Source organism: Crocodylus siamensis, chromosome 4 (assembly GCF_052110815.1).
Source record: "Crocodylus siamensis isolate JL-2025a chromosome 4, ASM5211081v1, whole genome shotgun sequence".
Taxonomy (NCBI): domain Eukaryota; kingdom Metazoa; phylum Chordata; order Crocodylia; family Crocodylidae; genus Crocodylus; species Crocodylus siamensis.
In genome coordinates, this window is record NC_143398.1 from 122242873 (window position 1) to 122270483 (window position 27611).

At 41.0% G+C, this 27611-nt stretch overlaps 1 protein-coding gene across 25 annotated transcripts in view; it reads left to right on the forward strand.

Moving 5' to 3' along the window:
- Positions 1 to 27611, forward strand: part of SOX5 (SRY-box transcription factor 5) — a 914829-nt gene that overhangs the window by 773148 nt on the left and 114070 nt on the right. For 19 of the 25 annotated variants that reach the window (XM_090043598.1, XM_090043600.1, XM_090043606.1 and 16 more), the window contains one exon: positions 8907 to 9030. In XM_090043598.1, coding sequence (XP_089899724.1) covers positions 8907 to 9030 — 124 coding nt within the window. The remainder of the gene's footprint in view (positions 1 to 8906; positions 9031 to 27611) is intronic. The other 6 variants (XM_090043587.1, XM_090043590.1, XM_090043595.1 and 3 more) reach the window with 1 other exon arrangement.

Consider the following 27611-nt stretch of genomic DNA (forward strand, 5'->3'; position numbering starts at 1 on the left):
CCACAGTTGAGAAACAGTCCCCTCTCAGTGCTTGGACATGGAAAGTGACAGTATCAAGTGGGGAAAAATAAATTTTAAAAAAAGCTTCTAAAAAACTAGCATGCACAATGAAGATGAAAATGTACTTGATATTATTTCTGATTCTTTAAGGCATTTGCAAAAAAATCTATATTATTTGAATAATTGAAACAATATTGGATGAATCAGCTAATCATAGAAAATAGTCCACAGTTACAGCCTAAGAAATTATCCTACATGATGTCTTTTCAAACACATCAGGAAATCTCACACCTGTTTTCTTTTCACGGACAAATGTTTCATTGAGTGGCTTACTGCTAGAGTGATCAACATTGGCCCAGCGCTTATCAGGCAGAGCATTAACCAAGCATCTGGAAACTGTGTGTTCCATCATACGCTGTGAGAAACATCAGTTATTAACAAAGAGCCCACATCCAAGGGAGTGACATTATACATTAACTCTTGCTGTACTACAGTTACACTCAGGAGGAAGTTCCTGTTACCAATGTGTACACATAGAATGGGGTATATATTCAGTGTTAAGTAATAGAATAATAGTGGCAACATTCACAAGTTTGTGGCAAGAAACAGTAAAGAGTAGCCCTGGGTCATAATTCCACGATGGACACTAAACATAAACAGCTATAAAGTGTACTGGGGCATGTCTGACACACAAAATACTAGGCGGGAGCATGAAAAATGTAGTATTTCCCCCCAAACACCAAAAATGCTGAAAAGGACTACTTTGTTTTCACCCAGTTCCTCCACACATGGCTCCATCAACCAGGGATATGTTTCCGTGAAAGAAATATGTGCATGCCTTGAAATGGAAAGGGCTCTTTTGAAAATTCTCTTCAGCCGTCTGCTGTAGCTACCAGGCTGTTACCTGAAGTGCGGTAGCTTTCCCTGAAAGTCTTTTTCCTTCCTTCTTGGATCATATCTCACCCACTGGAATGAAAGCTTCACAGTTTAGAGCTGCTAATCCTGCATGAACTGGTCATATGAAAGAACTAAATTGTTGATTTAAAACAGCTGCATATTGAAATGAAGGCCAGTATATTTTCCTTTACTTCAGGATCCTCCCCATTTTTCCCAGTCCCTCTCCTGAAATGAGCAGTGCTTCAAGTGCCCTTGTGGCAGAATGGATAACTTTAGTGTTAAGTGGCAATGATGAGGTTTGTTGTGGCTAGGTACAGATATTCAAAAAACCCAAGGTAGAATCTCTTTAAGTTATTTGGTTTTCTGTCAGTGGTATAGTTTTAGATTGGTAGTGAACAGAACACATCCCCTCTTTGGGGAGTGGGGAGAGGGGTGAATCTTAAACTGGGTTCTGCCATTTTTAAACTAGTTTGTGTGTGCTGAACTTCTGTTCTGTTATGGATATAGGTCAGTCTCCAATGGCTTATACCTGTAAAAGTATATGTCTGTACCTGTATGGACAGACACCTAGTTGGAAGAAAGAAACTATTCTTTTTTCCTCCCATTTTATATTTATCACATAGGAAGCCCAGAGAAGAAGCATAACACTTTTTTTTTTGTTTTCATTATATAAACTAATATCAATAACACTTTCAGTTGTTCCTTTGGAGCTATCCAAGAAACCTTTCTTGCATATATTGAATTTCCTTTCTGTTTGTATCCTTCTAAGAAACAAATGAATAAGCTGTTTCTGGTTTTCCTGTAAGACTCCTGTCTTTCCAGCCTGCCTTTGTTTGTTTCATATCATTCCATCTTGTCCTGTAACATGGGATGGACACCCCTTTCGGATTATGTTACTGCTGCATAAATGGGTACAGGGTCTGCTATTTGGCAGTGCAGTGTACTCCCCCATACTCTAGTTATGGGCCTTAGCACTTGATCAGTTTTGTAGGGCTCAGAGTTCTTGTTCAACTCACACTAGGCTGAGATGGATGCTGCAAGTGAAACCATGATCTTCCTCTGGGCAGTGCAGAGCTTTAGGGCTTCTGGGCTTGCCTCAATTTATTCTTTTCAACTGGTAAACTTTTATGTAAATCCTTGAGACAAGACTCATTTTTTTTCTGCCTTTCTTGAAGTTTGTTTGCTGAATTTTCTACAAACTAGGATGCAGACTTGCCAGCTATTGCCTGCTGAGGATAGTATTGTCCATTTTTCAGAAAGTTAATAATTTTTCCCACATTATCACTCCAATAAGTTCTTCTGTTCTATTTGCGTTAAAATAGGATGTTTTTCTCTCTAAATGGCCTTATTTCTTCCTTTTCTAAGACTGACACTACAAGAACATATTTTTCCATGCAGAAGGCAGGGCAATGTGGCACCTTTAGAGGGGCATTAGGTTTCGTATGTTACAGCCTATTTCATCAGTTGCTATGAACAAACTTGCAGAGAGTAGAGATACTAAATAGGAAGGAGTTATATTATTTAAATACAAAGGATAGGTGAGCACTGCTAGTCAGCAACTGTGAACACTTGTGAGAGAGCAAGAGAGAGATGGCCAAACCATTTCCATTTTACAGAACCAAGGTGCTGTGCTTACCAAAATGAATAGCCCCTAGAAATCATAGAAATTAAGGGCTGGAAGAGATCTTGAAAGATCATTGAGCCCAATCCCCTTGCTCTGGGCAGGAATACTGCTGAGATCAGATGTTCCCAGCAAGGTGTCTGTCCAGTTTCCTTTTGAAGAATTCCAAGGTTGTGGACTGCACTGCTTCCTTGGGAAATCTTTGGGAAGGCTTTGGTTACCCTTGCCTTACCATAAAGAAGTTCTTCCTTACATCCACCCCAAAACCATCCTTTAACAGTTTATTACTATTGTCCTCCCCTGGTGCACCAGTGGGACTAAACAATAGCATAGCAGATGGTTTTAGAACTTGGTGGCATAAAACCATTGAATATTTAGCTCTTGCAAATGAAATTATTAATTTATGTCATTATATGATGCATTTAAATTTTCATTTATCTATCAAATGAGAAAAATATTTAACTTTCAGGTAGGCGAGGAACATACGTATTTGTATGCAATCTCTTATTAAAGAAATAACTCAGTGGTATCTAGCAGTCTAAATAGTAATATTCAGTTGAAGGCATGTGAAAATAAAATTTAGACACATTTCAATATAAAAATATAGAGCAAATTAAAAAAAAGAAAGATGTAGAATGGCATTTTATCCTAAGCACCAAAACAAAACTAAAATAATAAATTTAGTGTTTAGTACTGTATCTGTTTGCATCTGGGAAAATCCTGCTTCAGAAACCAAACCTATACTTCTTACACATGCCAAATAGTACCTCCCCCAAGTAATCCCATTAACATCGCCAAGAAGAGAACTTCTTAGTGGGTAATGGTATAGAAGAATTATACCCTAAATGTAAATTACAACCTATGCATGCTAAGAAATCTACTGAAATACACAAAACAAAGGAAAGAAAACTTCTGTGAAAACTTTGTCAGTAAAGATATTTTGGGTCATTATGATAATAATATTAATGTAAGAATATATGAATGAAAAAAATGTATCTAGCTTTGTAAGGGAAAGTATGGTCTTATATTTTTGAGAGAGATTATGAGCCTGTTAAATGACATAAGGATGTTTCAGGAGAAAATAGAACTTTAGGGTTGCAGAAATTTGCCATTTCCTCAATGTTCTTTTAATGTATTTTTGTATGTCATTATTTATACAGTCACCCAAAGTGTGCAACAATGTTACGGAAACTAGAAGAGAGAGATAATCCTTGCTTATAGTTTAAATTTATCTGTTTAACAGGAACAACAATAGTGGAACCCATTAAAAGCATATTACTTGCTGTTCCAGGTAATATATTCTTAAGTTTAGAGAACAGATAGCAAAGTGCCATAATTACTATGGAACAAGGAATAAATAAAGATTTTTTTAATTGTGATTTCTGTGTTTATGTATACTACTATGCATAATTTTATTTCTCATTGAGAAAGGAAGAATATAGTTTTGTGGTTAAGGCAGTGGACAAGACAGTAGCACCTGGGTTCAATTCCCAGCTCTGTTAACAGACTTCCTGTCCATGATTTTGAGCCATTTATAAAAGAACCAAATTTATAAAAGTATGTAGGCATGTGAAAATGAAAATAGGTATTGGCTGAGATTTGACTATCCTACTAAATTCCTATTTGCAACTTGAGCCATCAGAACATTCTTAGGAGGTTTTAAAAATCTGGCCCTTAGTCTTGGTGCCACAGTTCCCTATCTACAGTAGCTATAATAATTCTAGCCTTTCCTTCTATTCTCAGTACATTTTATTTATTTAAATCATAAGCTCTTGAAGGCGAGGATGGTCCCTTTCTTTGTATAGTTGCAATGTGTGACACAGTGCTACCTCATCTTATTTTGGGCTCTAGGTTCAGCCTTATTACAAATAATGATATAGACTGTGGTGTAGAATCCTTGTTATACATTACAGAACAATGTGGTAAACTACATTTACCACAAACTTTTATTGCCTCTGAGAATACTTCTAATAACCTGAACCTTTGAACACCATTCTTCTTTTCAGCATACACCTGGAACTTCCTGCAAAAAATTACTGGCCTCATACGAATGACTGAAAACATTCAATCCTCGTTCAGTGATTTACTTTTAGTTCAATATTACTGTATTTTCTAATCCTGTTTAATGTAATTTTTAGCTATATTAAGATCCATTTAGAGGGTCAGGTGATGGAACTAGGAGGAATATTTTAAGTGTTTGTTTGTAGCACACATTGAAATCAAGAAAACTTTGAAAATAAATTAATAATCTCATAAAATGGGGATTTTTTCACGTTTAGTTAGTTCATTTATTTATTTCAACTATTATTTTTCATATTTTTATCTGCCCTCTGCTGTAAGAACTAAAAATACTGAAACTGTATACAAAATCTAGTTGGTCTAATTAATAAAAGATATCATCTCTACTATGAGTCCTGAAACTGTATACAAAAATAGAAACTCATAGTAGTAAAACAAGCAACTTGAAAAAGGTGTATGGAGTTGATGTGGACAGCTCAGATTTTCCAGACAACTTATCTGATCTTAAAATGCCCTGTGTTCTCTTCAGTCCAGTGACTTCTTCATACATAAGCACTGAATATAATAGTAACTCATGCAGTTTGTACCAAATGAGTACAACCCCTCTCCCCCGCCCCTTTGTATCATATCACACCTATTTTTCTACATAAGCCAGATGTACTACAATAAAAGTATTTTAGGTTAATTATAAAGACTTTTTAAAAATATTCTTATATTTAATAGTATCCCAGCTTCCTTTTTTTTCCATGAGTCCGACAGTACATGGGTCTGAGTAATACATTTAAAGTGCCTCTAAGAATGGTTAAAAATACTTTATATTCATTTAAATGTTATAACATGGTATCTTGGGAGTTAAGTTTGGAAACAATTACCATAGGTCATATTGAAATATGATATGTCTTCCAAAGATTTTAAGCATCTATTTCTAGCCCTGTAATATTACATGTAGCAGGTCTACTTTGATGAAAAAGTCCTATGTGTGTGAGAAAAAGAAGGGGCTATTTTACTTGCATGTTGAGATCTATATATAGATGAAGCTCAACAAGCGAGAAAAATATATTGCAAATAGGTAAGTAACATTAACTAAAACACTTACAAAATAATAGATAGAGCTAGAGAGAGAGAATTTTTTAGGCATGTTAGCTGATGTTAGTTATCTGTTTGGACTATCAAAATGAGCCTCAGGCTTAGTACACAGTGGGTGGGGCAAAGTTGAAGCAGTCAGACATGTATAATAATATTTCACTGTATTACATACCTCTACAGTGTCATGTAATAAACTGCTACTTCTAGATATCTGATGTCCGTGGTGATATTCAGCTACAAATTATTATAAAATAAATTGCAGAGACATGAACAATTGTGAAGTTGTATGATGATGATACAGGATAACCACATAAATCTGGATCTTGAAATTCTGGAATGCTCAAAAATCCAGCACTTTTTAAGCTTCCCCTTCTGCTCCCTTGATCACCACTCCCCACACATGGAGGGGGAAGCTTGCATGCGGCGGCTGCCATCGCCATCTGCCACTCTGCCCTGTGCGGCTGCCGCTCCAGGACCGCTCTAGCTTCAAAAAAATGGAATTTTCAAATTTCCGGCAGGTGGACCATGTTGGATTTATGAGGTTATGCTGTACATCCAGTGCAGCAACATACACAGTCCCCATTTAGGATTAGAGACCAACAGTGACAAGTGTAAAAATTGCATCTGAAAGCCTGATGTGTTGAAGTCAATGGAAAGTTGCCATTGACTTTAGTGGGGCCAAGATTTTACCCATAAACCCTACCCTGAGGATATTACAAACTAAAAAACATAGTTTTATGAAGAGGAGAGATGTATGTTATCAGACGTATACAGGTCTTTGTAGTTGTAACATACACAAATACATTTGTATATTTACTTTCATTATTTTCATACAATTGGAGAATGAATGGCAAAGTCTTAAATGAGCCGTGATTTAGAGTCACTTATGGTCAAATGATAAAATTTGTATGAAGTTACTAGTGGGGAAAAATATTTTGAGAGAAGAGTAAATATATGACAAGTGTCTTTTAAACAAATATAGCTAACATCAGGTTAGATAAAAAGTGTGCGCTGGGGGAGTGAGAGGGAGGGTGGGAAATCCTTTGTCTAAAACTGATAACTGAAAACTGAAAACTGGGCCCTGGATTTGGCACTGTGTTAAACAATTGTACCATAACAACAATAGGTAACAATATACATGCCATATAAAAAAGTTACCAGAAATAGACAAACCTTAAAAATGAAGGGTCAGTCATAATATATTCAGTTAGTATTTTATCAAGTAAACTGATTTAAAAGAAAGAAGATTTGCACTTATTTATTTTTGGGAGGAAATGAATTGCAGGTATGTGAGTGGTGCTACATGCATTCCAGTTTAGAATGAAAAATTACATTATTTTGACTGAGTTATTTTTGTATCCATGCAAACCATCCTCACCTGTCTATAGTTTCTACTTCCTTTATATAACTGGATTTGTGTCATTTGAAGTCAGTGTCCGAAGGCTCCATGGATAATTGCAAGAAGCAATCATTTGAAAAAGAAAATGTGACAGGCAGTCTTAAGAAAAAAGGGCATTTTCCTGGTGGATTTTTCCTAAATGGGAGTGTTTTTCAGTGCAGTGTTTTGCTCGTGTATTTGGCAGTCACTTGAAATCAAGTGCAGACTTGAGCTACATTGTGGGCTTGGCAATGACAATTTGTGTGTGTGTGGTGCTTTAGTTATATTAGCCCTGGAGGCAGAGTTAACACTTGCAATGGGACAAGAGTATTTGCAGTCATCAGAGAACTTTGCAGTCAGCTTCAATAACATCACTCCATTTTTTTCACTTTTTTTTTAAACATTTTTTTTGGCAGCAAAGCTCTTAGTAGAACCATCTGTCTTTCTATTAGTGTTTTTGAGTCCTGTTTTGAAGCTTCTTTGCTTGGCAAAGTCACTTTCATCCTTGGAAACCATTTAAAAAAAAGTTCCATGGCTTTTTGCCGAAGAAGAGTACTATGCAAAAATTCCACACGGCTGTTCATTTTTGTTCTAAAAGAATACAGTTACTTTGTCTTTGTCTTTTGATATAAAAAAAATCAAATAAAGGCAGAAATGGGACAATTCCAGGGTGAGTGAATGGGAGGGGAGAAGAAAAAGCATTCTCCATTTTTTGTGTTCCGTAATCCAGTAAACCTTTTAGTTAACTGGATCAGAATAGATCCAAGAAAACTGAAGTTGCAACCAAAATGAATCAAGTTAACACAATGATTGGAGCTATGCCTGGCATAGCTTAAATTTTGAGTTTTCTGTTCACTTGCAGTAATGTCTACCAACAGGTCTTTCAGTCTTTCCCTTATAGCATGTTCTAGGTGGAAAAGGTAAAGTAACTACTGAGTATTTGAGCATTACAATTGTATATATCATACCAGTTTTTTAATTTAGAATAATCTCTTTCACTTGCACACACCTCTGCTCTACAATGCAGTGGTAAATCTTGATGACCTCTCCTGGAAGTGTCTCTTTCTTGATTGGGTTATCTCCCATGTCAGGTTTTTTGCTTCTTGGTACACCTTTTGGAAAGACCAACCAATTAGATGGCTTAAGCTAACAAATGATTCGCTCCTTTTTTGCATCATATGTAAAGATGATGTCCTGACCGTTTGTAATAATCAAAAACTTTCACAAAATTTTGCAAGAGAAAGTGCTAGCTCTTATAATATGGCTGATTTCCAGTTGAGATGACTAATCTGTGCCTGCCTTAAGTCCCTTGCAATATTCATTTGCAATATAATAGTCTTCATTTCCTGCCTTATGCTGTTGTGTAGTGTTGCTGTACAAAGTTAAATAGCTGACACTTCTAATATAGCTGCACTTCATGTGTGAGCAAAGTGTTTCATCGGGGGGGTGTTTTTTGTTTAGACTGTCTTGGAGTAAATGTATGTGTCTGTACAATATATATATGTGCATACATATATAATAAATGTATGCATATACAAATAGCCATTCCTACCTTAATGTATGCATTTTAATTAGAAAGTAGTTGTGAATAATCATTCGGGTGAAAGGTACTACACACAATTGTGATTTGGCAGCAGTATGATGTAGAATATCTTACAGCTGTATGGAGAAGGTGGATAAGTCTGCAACTGTGGAAAAGTAAGGCATTATGATCTATGGGGAGAAGAAATAATTAAAAAGAAATATATAATGGTTAACATATGGCTGAATAGTTGGTGCTACTGGTACACCTAGTCACTGAAAAGTTTGTTCTAGTTGGACCTATGTAAAAATGAACAAATGAGCACCTACAAAGGCATGTTCTGCAGAAGAATTCCCAGGTTTGATTTTCCTTCTCTTGTTCAGCAGGTCCAAGGACAGCTGCCTCCATTAATGATTCCAGTATTCCCTCCAGACCAACGAACTCTAGCAGCAGCTGCTCAGCAAGGATTCCTCCTTCCTCCCGGTTTCAGCTACAAGGCAGGATGCAGTAAGTCCTATAGATTTTCCAGCTGGAAGTGGGTGGAAGGCACAATTTGAACCAAGCCATCCAAAATTTATGATGTTCCAGGTTGCCAGAGTAAAAGCATAATTTCTCTTTCCTTAACTTGGCAGAAGCATTAAATTGCATTTTGGAGTTTCAGAACGCGAAGGGTGGCGTAACAACAGATTTGCCAGGAGCCCAAGAAATATGTTAATTGACTTAGTGGCAGACAATTTCAGAAATGGCTATTGAATTTGGGTGTAAGAACTGAGAGAACTTAGTGGGTTCTGATTTATGGGAAGGTATACATTCCAACTTTTTTAGTATTCTTTTTTAATTGGTAACCATGCTTATAACATACACACCTACTATTCAGGCAGTCCTGTGGGGGCACTGCAGCCGTGGAGGAAGCACCGGGCCCCCATGCAGCTCAGGCAGGCAGGCAGGCTTCTAGTGGGGGAGGGGGGAGATCAGGCTCACTGCTTTCCCAGGCTCTCCTCTTAATTTGAAGAAGTGTTTGATGGGTCCCCAATAAATTTCTACACTATTATAGGGAAATATGATTTTTTCCTCTAGCAGCCTGCTTGCTGTTTGTTAACTAAGGGGCTTGTTCTATCCTCTTTCTGCACACATAACTCACATTAAACTCAACGGGAGTTCTGCACAAAGATCAAACATAGCATATGCCTCTCAATTTGATAGACTAACACAAACCATAAGTAGATTTATATATGGAGTCTAAGACTAGAAACTGTAGTATCTGGTATTTTTAATCTCAGAAAGCTTTGCATTATTCTAATATTATAAAAGCCTAAGTCTCTGTCTGTCTGTATGTCCATAATGCTTTATTTGTGCTCTGATTGGCTGTCTCAGCAGCCAACCAGAGTGCCCTACACAGGCAGGGAGAGACAGCAGAGCACTGCCATGACAGTAGAGACCTGAGGGGCCAGAGTGCAGGCGGGCAAGAGGGAACGGGGGGAACTTATCATTCCCCTCTGCCTTCAAGGAGCAAGGGAGGGGGACAGGGACTGGAGTGCCACCATAACGGAGGTGATACAGTCGGGGGGCAAAGCCAGCAGCTCAGGCCTCTCTCCCCTGTGTCTGCACCTTGGAGCCAGGGTCTGGTGCCCCCCTCTGCCCCCGAACAACAGCCAGCAGGGAGGGGAGATGGAGAGGAGCAGAAAGAGGAGAGGGGGTTATGGCCCAAAGCAGCAGGGAGGGAGAAGGAGAACCACTCCAGCCCAAGGTGTGGGGGTGGGGGTGGGAAAGGGACGCAGGCCTCTGTCCCCACCCCCCACCCCTCCCATAATTCTTGATGGGAAACTGGCTAGTTCTCTATAAAAATCTAATATTTTTCCTTTTTCCCACAATTTTATTTAACATTTTCTATATAATTTCTTGTTCCTGTCAACAAAATCGTAATAAATATGGGTTAAAGATAAATGGAGAATCTTCCTTTAAGCAAATAGATTTTGCCGGAGCATAAATTTCATAAACCTGTTTTCATGCATTTCTGCTTATCTAACTCTTCTGACATCAGGTTCCTATTGAGCTATCTAAGACTTCCTTGTTCTACCATTCTCTGTCTTTAGTGCGATTGTGTAGCTTTATTATGTCTGCATCAGTGTATCCATCTGTATTATTGACTAATTCATGAATTCATCAATTGTTTCTGGTTATGGAGTGCTCACTACTGGTACTGTTTTTAATAAATTTAGAATGCAAAGCAACTATTTTAATGATACCTTTTTATTTATCCCATAATTTTCATAGAATCAGTACTGGGTTTCATTGAAAGACCTGCCCTTTGGCCAATTTGCCTTATCCCAGTGTGCTATAGGTAGGGCCAGTGTTCATGACACTTCACCTCACTCAGCAGCTGCAGTGCCAAAGCATGGGTTCATTCAGCTCTTCCAGTGATTTCATATCCATTCTTTCTAGAATGATAGTAGTGATTCACAGTATAGAATGTTTAACTGAAAGCCACATTGAATATGAATACTACTGTAACTGTAGGCCTGAAAAGGTCAAGAAAGCACCCCATTAGACATATCAGGCAGATTAAATTAGTTCCATGTCAGTACAGTTTCACTTGGAGAGAGGTTTTTTCCCTTTCTTTTTTGACTTCTAGTATATTAACTGTAAGATAGTTATATAGTAACTTGCATCTGTGAAGTACATATGACATCACATATTTTTGTAACCTTGGAAATGAAAAAAAGAACAAAGTGGCGGCGGCTGCTGCTGCTGCTGCTGCTTCTGGCACTAAAGCTTGGAAATAAGAGCATGCCAAGGTCTAGGACTGAGCAGAAGCCAGTGGAAAAAGGCAGCTCTGTGTTTGGTGATTCCCTGGCATGTTCAATTGAGTTTGAATGAGAAGCTGAAGAGAAGTGATAAGTAGTCTAAAGGATTTTTTCCCCTCTTCACTCAAAATGTAATGTAAACACAAGTATATAATGGTCTAACTATACCTAGAAAGCTCGTAGCAATGAATAATATAGCAGCCTTAAAAATATAACATGCTCACATCAAGTAATGTTTTTGACAGGTAATTAAAATATTCCCCCTACCACTCCTTTTCTTTTACATGTTTATCAGTTCTTATGGTAAAGACATGGTAGCTGATAGACCAGAAGATTTGGTACAAAACATTCAAATGCACCTAAATTCCACATTTAGCAGTGTCCTAAGCACTGAGAAACCTGAGGCTTATTGACTTTTAAGGAGGCTTAAGGTATGTCTAACTGTGGACTGCAGCATAGTCATGATCCACATACATCAGGAGCTGGCAGCCTATGGTTCGCAGGCCAGATCCATCCCAGGAAGGTCTGACTCAGCCTGGGGCAGCACATGCAGCTATGCTGAGCTGCCTATCCCCTCTGCAGCACCATCCTGTGCCACCCTCTGATGCTTTGTTGTACCTCTACTTACCCTTGCTGCAGTGGGATCAGTATCTGCAATGAATATACGTGCAGGTGGCTCAAGCTCTCTCATGGGGGACTGGGCTAAATGTACATTCTTAGCAAGACAAGTGCCTAACTCCCACTGATTCCAGTGCTTGATACTTACCCTTTGTTTTATGTTTCAAAGGCACACTTAAAAATGGGAGTGAAGTCCTTTAGGTACTATTTTCTGGGCTGATAAATTTTCTTCATGAGAATTTTGTAAAGCTGATTTATAGTTCTCAAGAGATTATGTTACTATTAGTAACTCACATTTAGGAAGTAAAAGCTGTATTGTACACTTCAGTTCCAATAGCAAACAGATATGAGCTACATAATAGAATGTATAATACAGTATTTAATAACAAAGAGGGAATATATAGATTTAGATAATGGGAGGGAAGGGGATGAGAGTTTCATCAAAGATGAGATAATTGTTTATTGATTATTAGTTGCCTCTTTGTGAGAGATCTAATTTATTTAAGATTGCAGTTCTTTTAGAAGAGTAAAGCATAGTTGTTGATTCTTGATCCATGGTTCTAGTTATTATTTGACCTCTCTACCTTGGTAGAGTCATATGATTGCTTAAAATGTTTTGTGTTATATTGTTATTGTTTAATAATCAAAGTACTGGTCTGTTAGAAAAAGAAGTTGTTAGTATGTAATTTTGGGTATATTTTATTCATGGATTTTCCCATGAATACAAGGAAAAATCCTGGCTCTTCATTGTAATGCCATTGTGACCACTTGTGATATGTCACATGGCATTACAAAAGTCAGTCACTACCCTCTGATCTTACCCGTCGAACTCTGTTTAATCTTAACATTTCCACTCTTGCTGCTATTACTATTGGTGATAGCAACTGTGGGAGAATTAGGGCTGTGCAAAGCTTCAGGTAGCGATTCGATCTGAAGGAGATTCAGCCCAATTCAGTGCCCAAATCTCCAAATTGAATCAGGGGACCAATTAAAAAGTCCAGATTGATTCAGAAAGTTTCTATGATCCCTGGACAGTCCCTGGTAGCTGCAGCAGGCAGCTGGAGTCAGACTAAGAGCTGGTAAGAAGGGGTGAGGGAGGAGAGGGGAGGAGACCATGGGGGGACCCCTGCCAAGCCCCATCCCCTGCCTGCTCCCCCAGCCCCCCTCCCCCATGGCTGCCCCACCTGCCTGCCCCAGGTCCTGGTGCTTTAAAGAAAAGTCCCACTCACCAGGTGCTGTTGAGCTGGGGGAGATCCCTGCTGCCCCACACTGCATGGAGAGCTCTCCATGAACCCCTCCCCCCATGGCTACCCCACCTGCCCCAGCTTCAACCCTTCAAGAAAAACAAAAACGAGAAAAACCCTTGGACTAACCAGACTTTTTTTTCAAAGTGCCCAGAGCTGGGGTGGGTAGGGCAGCCATTTCTGGGCTGGGAGAGCAGGCAGGGAATAGGCCTGCCTGATTTGGAGATTTGGCAGCAGCCGAATCTCCAAATCAGATTTGGCCAAATCGATTCAGGACACTGATTCGAATCACCAAATCAAATCACTGTCCCCTGAATTGGCCAAATCCAAATCTGAAGCAAATACTAGCCACTTCGCACAGGCCTACAGAGAATGCATCCATTGATGTTCCCGTTCTAACAACTGGGAACAGTGTCATTGACTATGTACCAATTGACATGGCCCATGATTTCACCCCATGCTATGTAGCAAAAATTAGATATCATGATGGTTAATAATCCAGAAGCCATGAGATATTTAATTAGGGGTTAATTAAATTAATGAAGCACTTTGCAAATATAAAGTTGGATACAAACGGGAAGTCTTAAGAAGATATTAAGTATTGTGTACTGATTTAAGAGCTGCTACAGTCTGTCTTGGAGGTGGCTGCTTATCCACGGTGAGCAAAATGGCTCTTCCTTGTATGGCATGTATGTCTTTGTATATAGATTTGTGAACAGAGAGCTAAACTGTTGTCCCTTAAGTAACTGATAGTGAAGGCTGTTTGCAGAAGAAGACCAAGGCTGCTGCAGGAGGATTCACTTGCTAATAAGGCAACATGGACTGGACAGATATTAACAAGTTATAATCTCTCCTACTCCCAGCACCAGAATGCCTCCTGTCTCTTTTCTGGTGCAGTATGTGCTGCACCATCCCTTATATTAGCTGTCCATATTTAAAAAAAAAAAAAAGGAAAAAGGAAAAAATGTACAAGCTCCTTCAAAAGGAAAGGGAACCAAATAAATACATGTTGGCCACATCTACTCAAGACGCTGACTATGCAGTAGCTCATAACTGCTGTGCAGTAGCTTACTACTGTGCAGCAGTGTCACATGGCACGAAGTATGATGTGATGCGAGTGCACAGTAGTAACAAGCTACTGTGCAGTAGTAATGAGCTACTGCACTGTGAGCATCACCAGGAAGCCAGTTTACTGTGCATTAACTCCAGTTACTACTCAGTCATTTAGTACTTGTGTGTGCAAGTGCCAGAGGACTGGAAGAGGGCCATCGTGGTTCCCATCTTCAAAAAGGGTAAGAAGGATGACCCAGGAAACTATAGGCCAGTTAGTCTTACTTTGATCCTAGGCAAGCTGTTCGAGAAAATTTTGCTGCCACACATCCACGAGGGGCCAGCAGGGGATTTCATGCTTAGGGGCAACCAACACGGGTTCATCAGTGGCAGGTCCTGTCAGACCAACCTGGTGGCCTTCTATGATCAGATTACCAGATCATTTGATGCAGGGGTAGCAGTGGACATAGGCTTCCTGGACTTTCGGAAGGCCTTCGACACTGTCTCTCACCCTGTTCTCATTAAGAAACCGGGGCACTGTGGTGTCGACACCCACACAGTCAATTGGGTCGCCAACTGGCTGGAGGGCTGCACCCAGAGAGTGGTAGTGGATGGGTCATTTTCAACCTAGAGGGACGTGGGCAGTGGGGTTCCGCAGGGCTCGGTCCTCGGGCCCGCACTGTTCAACATCTTCATCAGCGACTTGGACGAGAGGGTAAAAAGCACCCTGTTCAAATTTGCTGATGACACTAAGATGTGGGGGGATGTGGGCATGCTAGAAGGGAGCAATAGGCTACAATTGGACGTACACAGGCTACAAGGGTGGGCGGATGAGAAGAGGATGGGATTCAACACTGACAAGTGCAAAGTGATACACCTGGGGAGGAACAACCGGCACCATACCTACAGGTTGAGGAACTCCCTTCTTGTCAGTACAGAGGCGGAAAAGGATCTTGGAGTCATCATTGACTCCAAGATGAACATGGGCCGGCAGTGTGGGGAGGCAGTCAGGAAGGCCAACCGCACCTTGTCATGCATCCACAGATGCATCTCAAGCAGGTCCAAAGAGGTGATCCTCCCCCTCTATGCAGCACTGGTCAGGCCACAGCTGGAGTACTGCGTCCAGTTCTGGGCCCCGCACTTCAAGAGGGATGTGGACAACATGGAGAGGGTCCAGAGGAGGGCCACTCGCATGGTCAGGGGGCAGCAGGGCAGGCCCTATGAGGAGAGGCTACGGGACCTGAACCTGTTCAGCCTCCACAAGAGAAGGCTGAGGGGGGATCTAGTGGCCTGTTACAAACTAGTCGGGGGGGATCAGCAGGCACTGGGGAAGTCCCTGTTCCTCCGAGCACTGCCAGGAGTGACCAGGAATAACAGTCACAAGCTGGTAGAGGGAAGATTTAAGCTAGATATCAGGATGCGCTACTTCACAGTCAGGGCGGTTAGGATCTGGAACCAACGTCCAAGTGAAGTGGTGCTGGCTCCTACCCTGGGGGTCTTTTAAGAGGATGAACACCTTGCTGGGGTCCTTTGACCCTGGTAATCTTTCCTGCCATGGCAGGGGGTCGGACTAGATGATCTACTCAGGTCCCTTCTGACCCTAGAAACTATGAAACTATGACTTCGCAATAACAACTGTGCAGTCTACGTCTCAGGTACATGCAGCCACTGTTATTTGGGACAGTTTTTCCCCATCATTTCTTGATCTTTTTTCTTTGTTTGACGAAAGAAGAAAAAAATATTAACCATTTATGATATTGTGATATATTATATAGCTATTGTTTCTTTATGTAACTGAAGCATTTGAACTCCAAAGAAGTTAGTTGCTTGGTGGATTAACAACAGCAACAACACATTTCATTTTCTAAACTGAAGTGTGTGTGACAATTTGAATCATATGACTCTTTTCTTAAGATTTTTTTATTATTCCCCAGGAATTGTGGTTAACGGTACTATACTTTATGAAGTTTTACTGCAAAATATGTTTTCCAGACTATCTGCTATTTCTCAAGAAGATTCCTAGGTGGCATTTTTATTTGATGATGCCTTTCTTTTTTAAGAATACATGCCAAACTATAAAACAAAAATGATTTTTTCCCCCGTTCCTTTCTCTGTTGTAGATAATTTGTTGCAACAAATCATTTTATGCTCCAAGCCAGATGTCACAGATAGCATTTTTAAGCACTTTAATCATTGTTTCAGCAGTATGCAGTTGGAAGAAAAGTGTGAATATACAATAGGTAATAGTACGTTTGTTACATATCAGTTCACAGCTGCTGGAAATTTTCTAAATAAAATAGCTACCCAAAGTTATTGATGAAATATCTAATTACCTTTTAAAATAATCTTAAATGTATGAGATGGACAAGCCAAGGCTCATAAAATTAAAATATGCTGAATTTACTATTCATCCATTTTCTAAACAATATTCCCTATGTCCAATAAAAATGAAACTCCTAGTTAATTGGTTCCTCATACAGTACAATAAAATTAATGTTTAGGAGTTAAATACCATAAACTTCCTTAGGCGTATTTGCTGATGTATCTCTGTTTTTTAGTTAGTCAAATGTTTCATTGTTAATGGGGTATCATGTGGACCATATTATAATCTTTCTTGTACTCAGGGTCCATGTGTCTGACTTCTAAAGAGATTGCATGCTAATTTCTGATTTAACTGTGTCAGCTGTATCAGCTGACACACAGGTCATTGACAATCACCAAATCGCAAGAAAAAAAATGATATGGTATGCTTTTATCAGAATGACAAAAATAGGAACCATGTGTTGTTAGGACCACATACTGTAGCTTCTTTGTAAAAATGTTAATCATCTTTTACAGCTACTGTTTGTGTCTTTGAAAAGAATGATCATATGACTAAAACCTCATCTTCCCTTCCCCCCAAATAAGAAAAGAATATTACAGTTGTAGATTGGTATACCAAGAATTGGATGCTTTCTGGTAAAAAAGAGTATGCCTACTAGCCTATGTGAAACTATCACAGTACCAGAAACTGATTGGGACAAAAGTCATGTAGGTTGTCCAAATGCGACATCTCTTTCCAATTCTCACATTGCATGTCTTGTATCTCCATTTCCACATCAGACTGTCAAAAAAAAAAAGTGGGGGCATGGGTATGAACTGAATAGTGGAAACATTGTATATCATAGCTGTGTATACTCGCCTATTCTGCATACTCATCATAAAAATACTTGAGTAATAAAATATGGTTATAATCAATATAGCGAATTCTAGAGCTGGTTAAAAATAGAGGGGGACATCTTAGCTCAGTTAGGAGTAATTTTCAACCTATGATTTTTGAAAAGGCACAATTTTTATTTAACTTTTTTGATTTTTTTTAATTGGTAAATTTTGGGTTTGAAAATTTTTATTTCAGAAAGTTTACATTATTTTCATTTTTCATACTTTCTCTTCTCCCTTTCTCACTCTCTTATTTCTTGTACCCTGGTTGTATTCATTTTTATCACGGAAAAAGGTAAGTAGGCAAATAACAATAAGCTTAAGACCTAAGAAACAAAAAAGCCTACACTTACTTCTTTCCAATTTCATTGAAAAGAAGAAAGGAATTTTTCAGAAAAAAATGTGAAAGTTTTAAATTTAGAGGGAAAAGCCATATTTCACTTAAAATATATTTCAGTCAAATAATTCTGACCGGTTTTTGTTGTGCCATGTAATCAGGTTCAGCCAAAAAATCCCGTCAAAACATTATTATAGAACTACAGAAAATTAGGGTTGGAAAGGACCTCAGGACGTCACATCTAGTCCAACCCCCTGCTCAAAGCAGGACTATCCCCAACTAGATCATTCCAGCTAAGGCTTTGTCAAGCTGGGCCTTAAAAGCCTCCAAGGTTGGAAATTATACCACCTCTCTAGGTAACCTGTTCCAGTGTTTCACCACCCTCCTAGTGAGAGATTTTTCCTAATATCCAACCTAAACCTCCCTTGCTCCAACTTGAGACCATTGCTCTTTGTTCTGTCATCTGTCACCACTGCAAACAGTTTAGCTCCATCCTCTTTGGAATACCCTTCAGGTAGTTGAAGGCTGCTATTAAATCCCCTCACAGCCTTCTCATCTGCAGACTAAATAAACCCAGTTCCCTCAGCCTCTCTTCAGAAGTCATGTGCCCCAGCCCCTGAAACATTTTTGTTGATGTCTGCTGGACTCTCCCCAACTTGTCCACATCCTTTCTGTAGTGGGGGACCCAAACAGGACACAGTGCTCCGGATGTGGCCTCACCAGCGCAGAATGGAGGGGCATAATTACTTCTCTCGATCTGCTGGCAATGCTTCTACTAATGCAGCCCAGTATGCTGTTAGCCTTCTTGGAAACAAGGACACACTGCTGACTTATATCCATCTTATTGTCCACTGTAACCCCCAGATCCTTTTCTGCAGAGCAGCTTCTTAGCCAGTCAGTCCCCAGGCTGTAGCAGTTCATGGGATTCTTCCATCCTAAGTGCTAGACTTTGACCTTGTTCTTGTCAAGCCTCATGATATTTCTTTTTGCCCAATCCTCCAGTTCATCTAGGTCACTCTGAATCCAAGCCTTACCCTCCAGTATCTACTATGTCCCCCCAGCTTGGTGTCATTTGCTAACTTGCATAGGGTGCGATCCATCCCATCTTTCAGATTAGTTAATGAAGTTATTGAACAAAACTGGCTCCAGGACCAACCCCTGGGGCTACTCCACTTGATACTTCCTGCAAGCTAGACATTGAGCCATTGATTACTGCCCATTGAGCCTGACAACCCAGCCAGCTTTCTGCCCACCTTACAGTCCATTCATCCAACCCATACTTCCTCAGCTTGCTTGCAAGAATGCTGTGGGAGATGGTATAAAAAGCCTTACTAAAGTCAAGGCATATTATGTTTACTTACCCAACATCCACAGAGCCAGGTACCTCCTCGTAAAAGGTAAGCCAGTTGGTCAGGCATGATTTCATAGATTTCTAGGGTCAGAAGGGACCTATTAGATCACTGAGTCCCACCCCCTACTGTGGGCAGGAAAGAGCGCTGGGGTCAAGTAACATCAGCCAGGTGCTTGTCTAATCTCCTTTTAAATGCCTCCAACGTAGGGGAAAGCACCACCTCCCTTGGAAGCCCATTCAGTATTTTGGCAACCCTCACTGTAACCATTTTTTTCCTGATGTCCAATCTAAATCTTCTCTCCTTCAGTTTATCGCCATTGTTCCTAGTAACCCCAAGGGGCGCCCTGGTAAACAGAGTATCTCCTATTCCCTACTGACCCTCCCTCTCCAGTGAGCTTGTAGACAGCCACTAGGTCACCTCTCAGCCTTCTCTTGCAGAGGCTGAAGAGATTCACGTTCCATCAATCTGTCTTCATAGGTTCCTACCTGCAGGCCCTCAACCATACGAGTAGCCCTCCTTTGAACCCTTTCCAGGTTATCCACATCCCTCTTGAAGTGCGGCACCCAAAACTGGATGCAGTGCTCCAGCTGCAACCTCACCAGTGCCACATAACAGGGAAGTATCACCTCTCTAGACCTGCACATGATGTACCTACTAATGCAAGAAAGAGTGTGGTTAACCTTACTTATTACCTCATTTTATTGGCGACTCAGGTTCATTTTTGCATTGACAATGACTCCAAGATCCCTTTCTGCTGCTATGCTACTTAGAATGGTATTTCTCAGTCTATAGGTGTACTGGTGATTCTTTCTCCCCAGGTGCAGCACTTTGCAGTTATCTTTGTTAAATTTGGATGTCTGAATCCACCTGAATTCTCTCCTTGCCCTCTAGTGTGTTTACTGTACCCCATAGTTTGGTGTTGTCTGTGAATATGGACCAAATGCTTTCTACACACTCATCCAAATCACTGATGAAGATACTGAACAGTACTGGTCCAAGGACAGAGCCTTGGGGGACACCACTTCCCACATCTTTCCAGGTAGAAACTGATCCATCCACCACCACTCTTTGGGTGCATCACATAAGCCAGTTTTCTACCCACCTGACTGAAAAAATCTGCATTACAGCTATTTAGTTTATTTATAAGAATTGGGTGCAACACTGTGTTTAACAGCCTTTTTAAAATCCAGGTAAATAATATCTACCTCTACTCCTGCATCTAAGTACTTTGTGACCTGGTCATAAAAAATCCCAGGTTAGTCGGGCAGGATCTGCCTGCTATAAACGCACACCGGTTGCCCCTTAGTATTGTGTTACCCGCTGGCCCCCCACAAATGTAATCTTTAATTATTTTTTCTAAGGTCTTGCCAAAAATAAAGGTGAGGCTAACTGGCTTACAATTATCCGGGTCCTCGTTCCTCCCCTTCTTGAAAATACGGACCACTTGGCCCTTTTCCAGCCCTCTGGGATTTACCCTTGATGAATCCATGCTGACTGTTCCTAATCACCTTCTCCTCCAAGTTCTTAGAAATGGATTCCTTGAGGATCTGCTCCATGGTTTTTCCAGGGTCTGAGGTGAGGCTGACTGGTCTGTAGTTCCCTGGATCCTCCTCCTTCCTTTGCTTAAAGATGGGCACTATATTGCCCTTTTCCAATCATTGAGGGCTTCCACCAATCACCACGAGTTTTCAAACATAATGACCAGTGACGCTACAATCACATTAAATTTTAATATTAGTATTTTTTGTAATTTTATAAAGCAGTGGTGCCTACTCTGAAGTGCTAGCAGGCTATTAGAAGACAAGATACTGGGAAAGGATTATAACATGGAAGAGAATAAATGATCTGAGTGAGAATACACAAAATAATTTTAAAATGTAACTGACTAGTAGAATGAACATCTGTCGCTAGCATCTTTTAAAATTATATTTATTCTGTAATTTTATAAAAAAAATATATATTGGAACTAGAATATCTAAGCCACTCCCAGCTGCTCAAGCCTGTTCCTGAATGTCTACTCTGCCTGAATTTTGGGCCTAGGAATATGCAGAACAGATGCAAGTGAGCAGGGCTTATTTCTTGGAGGCATGTCCAGCCTGATGGTTTTGACATCCTGTAGGCTCTTCATAGATTTCATCGACATTAGGGCTGGAAGGGACCTCGAAAGATCATCGAGTCCAGTCCCACGCCCAAAGGGCAGGAAGTCAGCTGGGGTCATAAGATCCCAACAAGATAAGCATCCAATTTACTCTTGAAGGTGTTCAATATAGATGTTTGAACCACCTCCTCTGGCAGGCTGTTCCAGACCTTGGGAGCTTGGACAGTAAAGAAATTATGTCCAGCCTGAAATGGTCTTGCAGTAGTTTATAACCATTCAACCTTATCATCCCTTGGGGCGCTCTGGTGAACAAACGTTCCCCCAGATACTGGTAAACTTTATCCCTGATAAACTTATATCAGATCACCCCTGAGCCTGCGTTTTCCAGGCTAAAGAGCTCCATGGCTCTCAGTTTGTCATTGTAAGGTCTGTTTTCCTCACCTCTGATCATGCGCGTGGCTCTTCTCTGGACTTTCTCAAGCTAAGTTCTTAGGAGTCTCCACAGATATTGCCTCTTGTCTAAATGAGAAAGTTGCACTGATTTAATTTAAGAAGTAATTTTAAACTGATTTGTGTGAAATTTTATACGAATTTTAACTAGGCTTCATTTAGTTTTGTTTAAGTTGAATAAGGTTTAGTTAAAACCAAACTCAAATAAGCCATTCTTTAACTGAAGAGAGAGGTTTGTTTGGAAAAGTAGAAAGTGACTTAAGTTATCAGAACAATTTTCTCAAATGGACTGGGTTTTTGAAGGTTGATCTTTGGGGGACTGTGGAAGGCGTGTTTAGAGATGGAGCACTTGCATGATATACAGGAACAGGATAGAGATTCCAAGCAAAAGGAACACCATGGAGCATGATGTGAAGGTGCTTATATGAGAGAGAAACAAAGAGGGAGCAGTGGGAAAGGGTCAGGTTTCAAAAGTAGAATGACAGGTGAACAATGATGATTGGAGAGGATGGAGTTGATGGCCCAGGGGGTCCTTTCCCATCCTGAGCTCCTGTGTAGGCAGAAGAACAAATGAGCATCTTTGTAAAATAGGATGAAGGGTTTGAAATGGATGTGAGAAGGAAAGTATTCAGCCCTGATCTTTATACATGAAATGTCCAGAAAGTGCCTATGTGACTGAAGCTTGAGTCTTTTCAGCAAAAGTGATTTAGGTATTTAAGATTAAAGGGTCACTGGAAATTGATGGAACCAAGGCTGATGACTCACTTTTGGAAACTTTATCCTTCAGGTTTTTAGAGACAGCACTGGATTCTCATGAGATGTTGCTAGTTTGTCCCTTTTTTTCTTATACCCTCAAATAGCTCCATTCTCCCATAATTCTAACCTCTTTTCTCATCAACACTCAGTACACTGCTTTGGCGATGGCAGCATTCACAAACTAACTTTCAATGATTATTTTTTGTCTGTTCAAGATAGATGATCTTCTCCAGTGTCTGCAGGTCATCCAAAGACAATTCCACTATTCCTCGCTTGTGTTAGTGTCCCACAAAAGACACCTCATTCTCCATCTCTCACAAATCCAACCTGTCCAACTCAGCAGCATTCTTCTCTAATTCCTTCATCTCCTAAGTAACCTTAAGGTCCCATATTCCATCCACTAACATCTTCTTTCTCCTAACTTTCTTCTCCACCAAAGATACTCAAGTAATCTTTTGAGGGATATTCCTACAATTGACCTCCGAGACTGAGCCGCCAATTCTCTGCTTAACACCCTACCTTTTACAACCTCACAATTACCTCTTCAACCCTTTTCACCTCTCTCCCATGCCTTGTCATCATTGCATGCTCTTTCTTGTGGTCTGTCTCTCTCTTCTTAGTGTCATGTCTGAATAATATTATTTATCTAAGCAATACTTAAATTATGGGAGGATGGGAGTAACTATTTTTATAGAAGAAGAATTTACCAAATAAATCACTTCTGCTTTTGCTTTTGTGATGTGCATTCCACCCCTTGTCCCATTCCAGATTCTGGCATGCCATTCATTCTAAAAAATAGAAATAATAATAACCTAACTTTATTACTTACTTAATAGGAAAAATCCAATAGCTATAGTTGATAGTTTATAATTTAAGAGTCTTACATAATCCATCAGTTTTTGTAGTTGTTTGAAACATTGAGGAGATTAGTATCTAAGAATTCCTGCCAGATTGTAACACAGGAGTATGTCATGATTGAATTTTGTTGATTGGATACAGTATAATTTGATTTGAAAATGTGTTAATATGTTTCAAATAGTACAAACTTGAATGGCTTGGTAACAGGCTATTTCAAATACCTTCTTCCACATTTGAGAAAATTCCCAGCACTTGGGAGATGTTGCAACAACTCTTTTTATAACGAAAAATGACATTCATTGAAGTATTTATGAAATGGTTAAGAGATGCATTCCTCAGAATTAAATACTAACTACAGCTGCTCAGACAAAATCTACGTATTAGTCTGGGGGAAATGTTAAGGACATCTCAAAGAGCAGTCTTGAGAGAGAGAGACTACTGTGCAGTTTTAAGAGGCAGAAGACGTATCCTGATCTCCTATTGTGTGTAAAGGTATCATTAGAATAATTGCATCTCTGTTTTCCCCTTCAATACTTTGCTTTATCTGCTAAATTAGTAGGGTGTTGCTACATGTTACACTTACCACAGGCTAACTGCACTTACAATGCTAGCATCCGAGAATTCAAGCAATGAAGCACATGCTAAGTACCATTGTAGCATAGTGGGAAGGAAAGCCACATGTTTGTTGGGCTCTCCCTCCCTCCCCATCCCTGCACTGGAGTCGGTTCAAAGCTTCAGTGCAGGCCTGGGTCTGAGAGTGAAACTGGCACAGCATGGGAGGCAGTTCAAGCCCATGCACTGCACAGGAACTTGTTCAAAACTTCAGTGCAGTGCAGTGGTTGGGACCAGTTCCCTTTCCATGCTGGTGTCAATCCCAGCTTGCCTCCGCACCCCCGCCCCTCAAGTTGAACATGGTGTTGTGCTGTGCTGTAACAGAGCTTTGCAGTGGTGCTGTTGTCATCTCAGAGCTGAGACTGAAAATCAGCTGATTTTGTCTAAATACGAACTACAGCTGCTCAGACAAAATCTAAATCAGTTGATTTTCAAGCTATGTATATACATTCAAATGACCTGGGAGAATTTTCCCAGGTTTTTTCTCCTGGTCGAGAAACTTACCCAGAGATGCTTCAATAGGCATTCAAATGCTGAGGCCCTGAAGAGTGGAGAGCTTCTATTGTGCAGCCATGGAGACCCTGTGCCCACATCTCTCCATGTGCTTCAGGCTTCCTGAGTCTGCCTGGCAACAGATCACAGCAATGCTGATTGGCTGACCCAGACTGCCCATGGTCATCCTGTTTTGCTGTGCAGCACAATGTGGAGATTGTGAAGGGAGAGTGTTTGAGAGCAGCAGAGTGCAGAGAGTGATACACTGTCTCCTTGGGGAGGGAGCAGAGAAGCTGGAGAACCATATTTCTCTTCTGAGAGAAGCCATGTACAGACTTTGCTCTCTCAGGAGAAATTGGTTAATCCTAATTGTTACCAGGTTGTTTTTCTCCAGGAGTGGCCATTTTCACCCTGGGAGAAAAAGCCTGAACATCTGTGCATTTGTAATTTCCCTGCAAGAACAGTGAAAGTCTGTGCAAGGCCTAAGTCTCAGCCCTGGGATCACACCAGATCCAGTTTCAGAGGAAGTACAGTAAAATCCCTGTAATCTGGTATTTTACTAACTGGCACACTCTAGTAACCATCTGGATGCAGGGGGGCAGGGGGGGAAGCTTGCATGTGATGGCCACCGCTGCCACCCACTATGCTTTGCTGTTGCCGCTCCTTGTGCAGCTGCCATCACCCCTCTGCCCCTTGCTCTACATGCAGCCACCACTATCTATCTCCCCTCACCCACACTCTGCATCCAGGCAGAAACCCTGTGCCCTCTGATAACCGGCATTTTTACATTACCAGCACCCCCCATTCCCCACTCATAGCAGGAATTTTACTTAGCTTGCATTTAGATTGTAATAAGTATTAGCATGGAACTGCTCAAAAAACTTTCAAGGTCATATTAATGCTTACTGGGTGCATCTATGTGTGCTTTACTGCAGAGTTGACTATCTCTGCAGTAAAGCATCAGAGTGAGTGTGTCTACAAGTGATGCTACGTTTGTTGTAGCAACATGCGATGGCAACACAGTGTCAGTGGGCACAGACCATGATGCCGCAGCTACATCACCATAGTGACATACTCTGTCCATATAGCATGTCGCTATGGTGATATGGGGCTAAAAATAACTGTGTGGTACTGGCATGGCACAGTAAAGGCTGTTACTGCACAATAGGGGCATGTGTAGATGTGCCCAGTCTACACGTGTGTTGATGTTAGTTTCATAGTTAGTAGGGTCAGAAGGGACCTGAGCAGATCATCAAGTCTGACCCCCTGCCATGGCAGGAGAGAGTACTGGGGTTAAACGACCCCAAGAAGGTGATTGTCTAGTCTTGTCTTAAAGACCCCCAGGGTAGGAGCCAGCACCACTTTGCTTGGAAGTTGGTTCCAGATTCTAGCCGCCCTGACAGTGAAGTAGTGCCTCCTGATGTCTAATCTGAATTCACCCTCTGCCAGATTGTGACGGTTATTTCTAGTCATTCCTGGTAGTGCTCGGGGGAACAGGGACTCCCCCAGTGCCTGCTGGTCCCCTCTGACTAGTTTGTAACAGGCCACTAGTTCCCCCCTCAGTCTTCTTTGTGGAGGCTGAATAGGTTCAGGTCCTGTAGCCGCTCCTCGTAAGGCCTGCCCTGCTGCCCCCGATCTTGTGAGTGGCCCTTCTCTGGACCCTCTCCATGTTGTCCACATTCCTCTTGATGTGCGGCGCCCAGAACTGGACACAGTTCTCCAGCTGCGGCCTGACCAGTGCCGCATAGAGGGGGAGTATCACCTTCTTGGACCTGCTTGAGATGCATCGGTGGATGCATGACAAGGTGCAGTTGGCCTTCCTGACTGCAACCCCACACTGCCGGCCCATGTTCATCTTGGCATCACAATAATGACTCCAAGATAATTTTCTGCCTCTGAACCGGCGTGAAGGGAGTTCTCCAGCCTGTATGTATGGTGTTGGTTCTTCCTCCCCAGGTGCATCACCTTGCACTTGTCAGTGTTGAATCCCATCCTACTCTTGTCTGCCCACCCCTGTAACCTGTCTAGGTCTGATTGTAGTCTATTCCTTCCTTCTAATGTGCCCACATCCCCCCACATCTTAGTGTCATCAGCAAATTTGAACAGGGTGCTTTTTACCCCCTCGTCCAAGTCACTAATGAAGATGTTGAACAGTGCAGCCTGAGGACCGAGCCCCACATCCCTCCAGTTCAAAAATGACCCATCCACTACCACTCTCTGGGTACAGCCCTCCAGCCAGTTGGCAACCCATTTGGCTGTGTAGGTGTCGACATCACAGTCCCTCAGTTTTTTAATGAGAATGGGGTGAAAGACAGTGTCGAAGGCCTTCCGAAAGTCCAGGAAGACTATGTCCACTGCTACCTCTGCATCTAAGGATTTGGTGACCTGGTTTTAGAAGGCCACCAAGTTGGTCTGACAGGACTTGCCTCTAATGAACCCGTGTTGGTTGCCCCTAAGCATAACCTTCCCCTCTGGCCCCTCGTGGACATGTGCCAGAATAATTCTCTCAAAAAGCTTCCCCAGGATCAAGGTAAGACTAACTGGCCTATAGTTTTCTGGGTCCTCCTTCCTCCCCTTTATGAAGATGGTAACCACATTGGCCCTTTTCCAGTCCTTTGGCACCACACCAGAGCACCATGAGTGTTTGTAAAGCTGTGCCAGGGGTGCCGCAGTGACCTCAGTAATTCCCTCAGCACAATGGGGTGGAGATCATCCACAATAAACTAAGTAACTCAGCCATAGGACAGTACTGTCAGGAACAGTACTATCTTATGGCCAAGTACTATATTGCACCAAAACCCATGTGTAGATGATGACCGGGTTTTTGCACCTGGTCAGCCCAGCCAGCTGGGGGCTTGCCTCACCCCAGTTGAAATTGCTGCTGTCCTGGTCACATGTATAGACACTGTACCTAAAAGCAGTTGACTCCAGTGCAAACTGCTCTGGAGTTTATTGCATCACCTTAATTTCATAGGTAGATGCACTCACTTCAATCTAAATATAACATGCTAAATGTAATGTGTAATGGTACCATAAGCACTTCAGAAAATAACCTTTCTTTTATCATGTATTTGTATAAAGGATCATGAAGAACTCTTGATTTCTCTGAACATTACTGTATATGACTTAAACTTCCACAAAATTGCACTGTAGGTTCAGTGGCAGACAGGGCAGGGTTAATATAGTTATGCGTTAGTTATGTAGACTAGTCATAGCAGA